The following is an 11,018-nucleotide window of genomic DNA, read 5'->3' as shown; positions in this document are numbered from 1 at the left end:
ATGTTTGGTTGTTTGTGTATTTCTTAATGTATAATTATTGGCGCCACAGCAGATTTATCCATACTACTGTGGTCATCAACAGGCTGGAGCACTCTTCTGTGATATATGCAGTCACTATTTCTCTGAGCGCACATCTTATCCTCCTTAAATCATGTTTCCGTTGGGTACATTTGGTTTGGTTTACCAGGCTGAGTATTCTACATTAAGAATAAATTCGGTCAAGCTTTTCAACTTACTAAGATTAATACATGTTGTTCAAGCTTGGCTTGTATACAGATTTTACCCTCGTCTAGAAATTACTCAATATGACTTTTGATCTAAAGGAACTATTAAAACTTGAAACTAAACTAAGAGACCAATTCTTACTATGCCTCATTGACCAATTCATAGAGTCAAATATATTAAGGACTCGGAACTTTGTGCCCACGTAGACAGGAAATTTGATGCAGATATCAAGATAAAGGGAGGCTCCAAGAAGTTTGATGTATAGTCAACAAACAAAAGCATCATGTCCATTTCACAAACATATCCAAGTATTAACAAGTCCAAACATTTGGTATACCCATGCTTTACAGGGTATTTGCCAGGCTTCTCAAACTTGCTCCTCACACATTACCTACCAAAAACAAAACATTCAACACGTTTTGCCAGGATTCATTAAGGGCTGAAGATAAAAGTGGTGTTAAAAAGCATTCTAATTTTAAACTGATCTCGAGGTGACATCTGAAAAGACTGTTGGCAGCGCACAACTTGTCGCTCGTTTACCTTGTATATGGGTGTAAACATTCAAATATGATATTATATTAACATTAATAGAATATCGTACAGTGATATTACTAATAATGTATATATAAAACATAAAACAACCGTTAAATTTTAATTTCTTTCTTTTGAATCAGTAGGGACAAAGGGCTACAATTTTCATCCCATTTGTACAGGACGGGAGTATCAAAAAATGTGTACATGACTGAGATTGACAAAAATAATCAAAGAATTTCCTATGTAAAAAGAATGACAAATAATTTCTAGATTAATTTTCTATTCATGCAGTACTAATGAACAGTTTACCAGTCATAAAACTTCACAAGGTTCAGTGTCTGAAGTTGTCGACTGCTCTCTAAAAAGACGGGAGCTTCTTGGGGTGGTAGTTCCCTGAATTAGCCCACTGAAGCTGGTTGATGCAAATTCCTGAAATGAACTGCTATTTGATCTAGAGCAGGGAGCACTTCTTGGAGACAAGTTCACCTGCTCCAAAGCGTGAGACTGGAGCCCTGAGGGATAGTCTCTCACACAGCCAATTCGAGGTCCAGCTCCAGTACTCCATTTGCAAGACAGCTGCTTTCCCAGTTGAAATGATTTCATTCGTTTACGAGAATTAATTCTTTCTAGTATACATTCCTTTGTAACAGTCTCTTCTATTGCTATATTGTCTTTCTCAGCAAACATATTTTCCTTTGCTGCCTTCCCTTTTTGCTCATCATCAAATGTTTCTTCTGCTGTCTCATAACCATCCAATTGCATTGGTGTTTCCAAAAGATAATCTTCAGAACTCAATTTAACAGCATGATGCCCACCCTTTACTATCACACTCGAATCATCCTCATTTGGTATTTCAATATTGGGCAATTTTACACAGAGGCTACCAGACAGATCTAATATAGGAAGTTTCAGTACGGGTGAAGCCTCTTTCACCATTAAGTTGGTTTTCTCCAAGAGAGAGTCTTCTGCATCAATCTCTTCTGTAACCAAAAGATCTTTTCCGTTTATGTCTTCATCAGATGAGTTGCTTCTTATGTGACTAATGCTCTTTATGCCAGAGGAATCTTCTTCATCTATAGGATCCATCTGATAATGATGTAAAACAAAAATATTAAGATTCACACATCAACAAATTACAATGTATTGGTGAACATAACTAAAAGCAATGCAAACTCGATTTACCTTGACATCTGAAATATCCACAACATTCTCCTTTAGAAACGAAACGAAGTCCTGGAAGTTTTCGGGTGTTGGACGGTAATGACCACTGTGAGGCCAGACAGCCTATTTTATTGAGAAATAAATGAAATTGATTAACAGTAGAACTTCATATTTACCATTCATAAAAATGAAATATTAATGGAATAAAAGAAAGTTTGTAGTATCTGTACCTTAAGAGTACCATTTTCAACCGTTATTCTTCCCGCTGCCAATGTAGCACCTCCAGCAAGAAAGCTCGAATGCTGAAATATCCCTTTCTTCTTTATCCCAACATATAAGGTCCTCGACGTGCTGAGGACAAAGATCCATTTAGAATCTTTGGTTCCTTTGGTGGTATCAAGGAAATCCCCTGTTTGCTTATATAGAAACTTTCCATCCTCTATCACAACTTCATAAGCAAGTCGTTCCATCTACAAGAAGGGAATAAAAGGTCGTTAAGTTACTTCTCAAATTCTTCAAGAGATAAACACTTATATAGATGTAATCAAACAGAAAAATTGATAAACAACTAAAGAGACTCACCGGACCAAGATATTTTATGCATTGCTGCTGAAGTTTTGACCGAGGGCATTTTTCAACAAGGTTAACCTCCTTCCCTTCTCCTATATCTAGCCTGCAGAATTGCATAGAAGACAGTGATCATGAGAAAAAAATAGTCCATATATCTATTTTCCATTTGAATATAGAATAATTTATTTTTCTTAGAAGTTAATCAAAAGATTACCAGTAGAAGAAGGGTTCGATACTTTGAGAATGCAGCCATTTAACGTAGTAAAAGTGAAGATTGTGTCCATAACGATGTCGTGGATCAATCTGTTACACATCAAAAAGACAAAATTTATGTTACTGAAAATTCTAGCTAAGCACCCTAACAAAAAAAACATTGTAAAATGACAAGTCACTTACAGCCTCGAGCCAGTGCTGTAAAGCAAGTTTACGTGCTTTATTATTCTGTGATAAGCCTTTTCCAACCTGAAATAAATAGAAAGGTAAATGTGAAACTCTAAGACTTATAGTATTATGATGTTATAAAAGCAGATCAATTTAAGAATCTACCTTTGCGGCTCTAGTTCTTGCCCTTGACCAACGTGAAATGGCAGTCTCGTGCTTTTCTATATCAAAGAAGGAAACTGAACTATGTTTCAGTTCTGCGAAATCTAATAGCTTCCACCTATAGTAATTGAAACAGAAAATCAACACAACAAATAAAGAGACATCACCAAATAGATAAAAAGTAGAGTTTTGAGCAGCAGGAAAATATACCAGCTCTGCTCAATTAAAACTGCACAATCAGCCAGCTTTCGTCTAGTCCGAAAGCTTTTGTAAACTTTCTGTAGCTTTATTGCTGCCTGATGTTTGGGGTTGCTTGAGTTCAAAATGGATGACCTTGTAATTTTCTCGGTAAAGCTATCAGATCTTTCTGATTGCTTACTGATCTGGCTTCCAGAACTCATTGGTGAAACGGACAAGTCCTTTCCGGGAGAGGAAGCGTTAAAAGAATTCATTATATCTTTATCTCCGCTTTTAAAGCTAACGGATCCTTCTAACATCCTTACAGAACCCACTGATTGCATAATGGTAGGTTCATTATCTTGATCTTTGAAACTGATGGACCTGACAGGAGTCCTTGTTTCATCATCTCCGAAATTAATAGACTTGATGATAACAGATTCAATGCCGTTCTCTAAATCAGTATAACAAGCTAGCGGGCACGAAAAACGTAATCCCATGTGAATTAACAGCAGATTTGCCTACTATATCCTGTTAAAAACACAGTTCACATAACAATATGAGTAGATATTCAAAATAAAAAAAACAACTGTAAAATTCATTCAGGATAAAATATGTGTCGGCAACACATGCAGATACAAAAGCATACCTAATGCATTAATGTTAAAATACGATCTACTACACAAAATCCAAATAAACAATATAATGGAAGGTTCATTTATACTGCATTTGAAACATAATTCAAACAACCCACATTAGTCTAGTGTGGTGCAGGAAATAAATAAATAAACTTATAAAAGACAGAGGCATATGAATGAATGAGCTGTAAAGTTGTTAAAACTAATTAAGATAGATCATAAATTGTAAAGATCAGAACTTATGTAGCCTTTCAAAAGAAATCACAATATGTTACTACATAAACTGCTGCATTTGTTTCCTCATGACAAGAATATAAACAGAAGTTATGTGTGCATACATGGCTGAGTTCTACTTCTGATAAAACATGGCACGTAAACATTGCAAAACATTATTAATTTATAACCCGCATAACGAACTAAGAAACGAAGAAACCCAAAAAAGAAGCATTGCATAAACAAAGAGATTAACTATAACACACAAGACAAAAGATGAAAGTGCGATAGAAAAAATACCTTAAAAGTGTGAGATACAAAGAGATTCTTGAAAGCTGAGGAGGTTGTTGATTTGAATGAGAAAACGTGTGTGTGTTTTTGTAATATGGAGAGTATATATGTGTTGAATGAGAGGAAAATGAGTTGTTGTAAGTTGTAACCGTACTCTTGAAATGCTTGTATTGTGGTGTTTTATATAGGGGGGGAGGGAGAAGTGGCAGATAGACAGAGTAGTGAGAGAAAGTGTAGAGAGAGAAGGATGGGGGAAAGCACGTGGAATGGAAACGACTTTTAAGCTCCTTTTAATTTAGCTCTCTTTCATCCTCTGTCCCCTTTGAATTTGTATTGTATGGTGGGGTGGACTACAATTTTTACACTTTTTAATCGGTGTTCAACTTTTTCATTTTCTTTATGGATTTTATTGTACGGAATTTTTCATCTTATTTCATTTATTTTTTCTACTTAACTTCACCACTTGAACTTGTATAAATTTGAATTTTAATTGTAAAATTCATAGAAGTTTTTTCAAAAATCCATTTTTTGTAAGATTATTTTTTGCAAAAATATGATTTTTCTATTTTTTTTAACGCCGCAAACTCAAATGGAATTAAAAAAAAATTAGTACCTTTTCAAAAAATGTAAAATAACCCGCATATATGGCTACTTTTGTTTGTAACCTGTATTTTTGTAATTATTTTCAAAAAATAGTAAAATCTCAAACAACTTTAAAAAATAATATTTTTCATAATTTTTTAAATTTATATTAGTCACGGTCTCACGAGTTCAAATATAGTTTTGCTTTTGGGTGTTCTTAAAAATATAAATTTTAAAGTTAATTTTGTAAAAAATAAGCTTTTTATTTTTCAAAAATATGATGGTTTAGAACCTCTTTTTTAAAAAAAAATGTTTTTACAACTTGATTCAACCATATTAAAACTCGAATACAATATTAAATATAACCAATAAAAGATTCAGTTGTTTTTCAAAAAAACTTTAAAAAAATGTGTACACTATTGATTTTGGTTCCAAACTGTTCTTTTTACAAATATTTTAAAAAGATTGTAAAATCGCAAAAATAACTTAAATATAGTAGTATATTTTGTAATCACTATATTAAATTTCATTAAAAAAATATAATTAATACTACTATATAATAAAGATTTAAAAATGAAAATTTATATTGATTGTAAATTGATATATTTTGATTCAAAATATTAAATCTTATACTTACTGAGTAAGAGTTAAAATTGAATTTGATTTAGAAAAAAACAATCCTATTTTTACTTGAATACAAAGTGTGACTTTGTAAATAGTTAATATGAAGAAATGAGTTGAAGATTTCTGGGAAAACTTGAGGATCCTTACTAAACAAAGTCAGAAGAAGAGAAGAAGTAGAAATTAGAGTTTGATGGTACACTTAAAAGGTGTGATCGCCACTGCTTATGCAATATATATATGTGTATAGAATTTGAGCTCCAAGTAACAGGGGGGGTAACGTTTCTTATCTTCCAAGTATATACAAGTATATTTCATTATCAATGCGGGTCGCAGTCGCCCTGTAATCTAATCTGATTATTATTAAGACTGGTAATTTCTTATACAACTCATTCAATTCTTTAAATTGACCTTGGGTCGTTTCACAAATTAGATTTAGATTTCCCCAAAATATGCAGTTTTTTTTTCTTTTTATCCAAATAAGTTTTTTAAGTACAAATTGCAAATACATTAGTAGTTTTTATTCACAGACCTTTGTAAATTATTTACTTTACGGCAATAAAAAAATTATCATGTGAGATCAATCCAAGGGAGGGAGAGAGTTAAATAAACAACAGTAACCAGTTGATGCTAGAACACACTAATTACAATCCTGCTAATGATAAAATACTATGAGTGAAATGGTAAAAGACAATCGGTGGTGTAGTGATGTTTTCGCTTGCGTATAAAAAGTAGTCAATATAGAATTTCTGTTTTTGCCGTATAATTAAATATCCGATGCCCAAGCTTTGAAAACGATGGCCAAAAGTAATGGAAACTTCAATAACTCACCTGACCTACTGGTTTGACTCTCAAATAAACAAATTCAATTAAATTTTTATTATATTATATGAGTTGATAACAACAAATGTCTGGTTTGATAGACAAGTCGTACCACCTCACACACGGCAGTCGGCACACACATATGGATGTGGTACATAATTTTAAGGTTTAATAATAATTTATACATTAATATTCCACATTATATATTATCTGCATCCGTTTGTTTGTAATTTACACCAATTTTTACTCTATTTCAATGAAACAAATGTTACGTAAAATCATACGAATATCTTATATATCATTTTCGTAGTTTAACAAAATCTTAACAATTTCTCATTGTCACTATGACTATATGTATGTATGTAAATTATACGGTAGTATAACGTAGCTAAAAATATATTATTGTTATTTAAATTTTTAAATTCTTTTATTGAATTTTAACTAAAATTTGCTAATTGAATAATTTGTCGTATCAATTCTTTTTTATTTAACTAGGTCTAATATTCAACCTCTTCGGTTTGGACTGTACAATACTTGGCACTTGCATTGTATTTTTAATTTTAACTTTAACAGAAACATATGAACAAATACATTAATAATATAGTGCCCGGTGGTCGATGTTATATTTTTTGAATGCAATTAATAACTACGGCAAGATAACGACTATATAGACTCTGTTTGTGGTATAAAAAATTTGAAGGTCTCCTGCATTCCGTTTGAAGGTATAAATTGATACTACCATGTGAATAGTGTAATAGACCCAGAATCTAATTCTTATGCCATAAAATTTATATAAATAATTTATCGAATTTTCGAGAAAATGGGTCGAACAATTCACAAAAAAGAAGTAAATCAAGTTTTCGGAGAACATGTTTTCAGAATCATGGGAGCGTAACAGCGTCAAACGGCCGCTTAGGACGACCAACTGTGACGATTACGATTATCTGCGATAAGAAGCTGCGACAATAATTTACGAAGAGTGTTTGCGACAAAGGTTTACGACGGTCGCTAACGACGAAGGTTTACGACAGTCGTTAACAACGATGTACGTGTACATTAAAAAATGAACATTGATGCGAAGTTAGTATGAGAAGATATTTCATACCTTGGAGGGAATAAATGTGATCATCGAAGACCAGGAAGTGATCCAGGCTCTGGAGAACAGGCCTTTGGACCCATAGGGGGCGCCCCGAGACATTTGGCCGCAAGTGGTGGCTGTTTTGTGACGCGGAATGAAAAACGAAAACAAGATTTTAAGAAAGGTTGTTCTCGCAACTCAATCAAAGAAAAATTAATCAGACATTGAATGGAGAAGAGCTTTCGGAGAGGCTCCAACCCCTAAGGGCGCGCCCTAGGGGTCTGGAGAAATTCTAACCCCTCGGGGGGCGCTTTGAGGGTTCCGAAGAGGCTTCCGAGAAGCCCGTTTTCCTGGAAAACATTTGAATACGCCATTTTGCAGTCTTTGTTGTATTTGACATAATTTTTCAAATAAAATATAAAGAATAAATACACAAATGTATTCAGTAGTTATATATTATTGTATTGATTGTGTGATTATTATATTTATAAGTTATAAATATAATCATAATAACAACAATTAATTGTAAAATTAATGAGCAATTACATAAAAGGGCTGAAGAGTATCTTTTTTCTCTCCAATATGATCTAGTATTTCATTTATGTTTGTATGTCTAAATACATCAGTCTTGCGAGTTGTCCTTGTAGAGAATGTTCGTTAAAACTTAGTGTGTGCTTTGGGAGCCTCGTTTCCGTATTTAAATGATTGTACTAGTTGAGAGAATTTTGTGGTTATCTCGTACTTTGCACTTGTACGATTGAGATCACTCGTCCTGTAACTTGGGGGGGGGGCTATCGTCATCAGGGGAGAGGATGCGCTTTCGAATTTGCGGTAAGTCATGGCTATATACGGTGATTACGATCGAAGAAAGATAGCGGTAGCGGAGAAGTTATCCCCGACCGGGGAATTGCCTTATTCGCCAAGTTCTGAATTCGTAATCGAGCCTTGGGCCTTTATGATTAGGCCGCATCGTGGGAACTCCTAAAACTTATAGACAAGGGCGGGCCTGGGCATGGGCTCAGGTTGGCTCCAGCCCAGGTCAACATTATACCTTGGAAAATATTTACGTGTGACCTTTAAATTGTTTTAGCCCCATCTAATATATGTCATAGCTCATACTAGTATGAACAATACAACTAAGCCAAATTGGAATGTCCGGCTGGCTAATGATATATAATGGTCCTACCTAGTTACAATTTTTGGGAACCAGGTGATTCTGAGGGTTTTTACTTTTTTTTTATTTTACAAATTTTTTGTATTTCATATTTTGTGTTATAATAAAATTTCAAGTTATACATAAATATTTGTATATCATGTTATTACTTTGATATTTAATTATTCATATTATTCAAATTATAATCTTTAAAATTTCATTTTTATAATTATTTCTGAAAACAAAGTGTGAAAACAATTCTAATTCTGATTATAATTCCTAATGTTAGCTACAAAGACAATCTGACCGACGAATTTATCAAAAATTTCTTATCTTTTTTATTTATATTAGCCCTAACATCTTACTTTTAATTCATAAGTATAAAAAGTTTAATATATGTGTGTGTAGAGAGAGAGGGGGGAGTAAGGTTCTATAGAGAACCCTGTTAAAAAGGGAACGAGATAACCTTTGATGTAAAATAAAATTCTAAATATTTTTTAGCTTATTTTAAGAATTATATATTCATTAATATTATAATAGTTATAACATAAATTTTATAATTAAAATTTGAATCAACATTCATGAGATTCAAAAACAGATTCTTATAATTTATGAGATTTAAAAACCAACTATTAAGATTTATGAGATTCAAAAACCAACTATTAAGATTTATGAGATTAAAAAGTAGATTCTAAATTTTTTTTCATTAAATTTTTAAACAAATTGTTGTTTGTAATTAACTCTATGGAAATACTAAGAAAATAAAAAAATATTTACACCTTTTTAAAATTTTAAAATAGGTTCTCTCGTTCCCTTGTGAGGAGTGTTCTCTCTTGAGCGTTAGCATATAAATGTGTGTATATATATATACACACACATACACACATATATATATATATATATATTAATATCTATTAATAATGTGTCGTTTAGTTTTAACAGCCTAATTTTCTATTTGTGAATTTGTAGTTTAAAGTTTGAAAAACTTATAAATAATAAAAAAATAATGCACGATACATTATATAATGTTTACACATATTTTTTATTTTTTATTATATATTAAAAGACTTAAGCTTTTGTGTAATAATTTTGACTGCATTTTTGCTTAAAAAATTGTATATTAAGCTAATAATTATTGTTAAGTCCAAAAGGTACATATAGGGGTGAATGTATGTTCTTCGTTTTAACTCTAAAATGAAACAGAAAATTAAACTTCTAAACGAAATAAACAAACAAAAGAGATTTTACAGAATAATTCTTATATTAAGAAATTAAACCGCAAAGGGTTGGTTACACCTTTGAATGTAAATTCAAAGTTACAAAAGGAAAGAGCCAATACAAATATAAGTTATCAAACTAATGGCTTCTTTCTCTTACTCTTAAACTTGTAACTCTTATCAAATGATAAACAATACAATTAAAGAAATTATAAATGATGAGTGTATCAAGATGTGTATGGCTTTAATGGTGTGATGTAATTTTGGCAGCACTGCTCCTTTTAAAAACCTTAAAGAATCAAACTAACTCTCACAAAAAGAATTCAGCAGAGCTCCGTTACTGATGATTGGAGAACACTACTTGTTTCTTGTATAATCTGATAGATATATACTGATGTGACTTGTTGGAAAAGATAGGGATATGTAGCTTGCTATAGACCATTCATTTGAGCTTGAGAAGCAACAAATCGACCAATATTCTCTAGAAATCGACCAAGTGATCATCCTAGCAGCTACAAATCGACACTAGCTTGCCTTGGGATCTACAAATCGACACTTGACTTCTCATCCCCTTGGAAATTGACCATGCAAGTTGAACCAAGCTAGAAATCGACAACAGGAATGCCAATATTGCTAGAAATTTACCTAGGGTCCACTAGAGCTAAAAGTCGACCCTATTTTTTCTCCTAGTCGATAATGCAATTTTTAACACCTTAAAAATTGACAATGGAAACTATAATTTTGCTACAAATCGACTAAGGATGATAGAGAGAGAGAGAGAGAGAGTTGATGGTGACTTGTCTTGTCTTTTCCTTGAGCTTGCACCATGCAAATTGACAATAAAACTTAGACATAAGCTGGAAATCGATAATGCAAGTGAATCAACAAGCTAGAAATCGGCTAAAATAGGAGAGAGAGGCTTGATAGTGACTTGTTCTTGCCTAGAATTCTACAAATCGACATTGGCTTGTCTTAAGAGCTACAAATCACCAGTATACTCCTTTTATCATGAAAATCAACCAAATAACCTTGTATTTTATCCTGGAAATCGACAACATAAGTCTAGCTACTCGTTCTTGAATTATTTTCAAGCTTTTAACCCATTCATGTATGCTTTGAGCTGTAGTCTTCCATATCTTCAAGTCTTCAGTCTTCTGGTCTTCATAATTAAATCATTTAACACTAACTCTTGA

At 32.5% G+C, this 11,018-nt stretch overlaps 1 protein-coding gene across 1 annotated transcript; it reads right to left on the bottom strand.

Moving 5' to 3' along the window:
- Window positions 1-849: 849 nt before the first annotated feature.
- Window positions 850-4,614, bottom strand: LOC141682629 (IQ domain-containing protein IQM2). Its single transcript, XM_074487335.1, has 9 exons — window positions 4,362-4,614; window positions 3,244-3,741; window positions 3,037-3,151; window positions 2,887-2,952; window positions 2,705-2,793; window positions 2,503-2,593; window positions 2,151-2,390; window positions 1,942-2,043; window positions 850-1,845 (listed from the first exon to the last, which is right to left on the bottom strand). Exons 2-9 carry the CDS (start codon window positions 3,708-3,710, stop codon window positions 1,072-1,074), a joined length of 1,944 nt encoding a protein of 647 aa, XP_074343436.1. The 5' UTR covers window positions 3,711-3,741; window positions 4,362-4,614; the 3' UTR covers window positions 850-1,071.
- Window positions 4,615-11,018: the final 6,404 nt, after the last annotated feature.

This window comes from Apium graveolens, chromosome 9 (genome assembly GCF_009905375.1).
Source record: "Apium graveolens cultivar Ventura chromosome 9, ASM990537v1, whole genome shotgun sequence".
Taxonomy (NCBI): domain Eukaryota; kingdom Viridiplantae; phylum Streptophyta; class Magnoliopsida; order Apiales; family Apiaceae; genus Apium; species Apium graveolens.
Note: the sequence above shows the minus strand (reverse complement) of the source record. Positions and strands in the feature narration are given on the sequence as shown.

What these genes read in the sequence shown, in the direction of transcription:
- LOC141682629 (XM_074487335.1), bottom strand. Translation starts at nt 3,710, where the DNA reads ATGGGATTACGTTTTTCGTGCCCGCTAGCTTGTTATACTGATTTAGAG. An exon ending in GTTTTAATTGAGCAGAGCTG is followed by an intron (nt 3,152 to 3,243) that starts GTATATTTTCCT and finishes CAATTACTATAG; the next exon opens with GTGGAAGCTATTAGATTTCG. An exon ending in ATCGAACCCTTCTTCTACTG is followed by an intron (nt 2,594 to 2,704) that starts GTAATCTTTTGA and finishes GCAATTCTGCAG; the next exon opens with GCTAGATATAGGAGAAGGGA.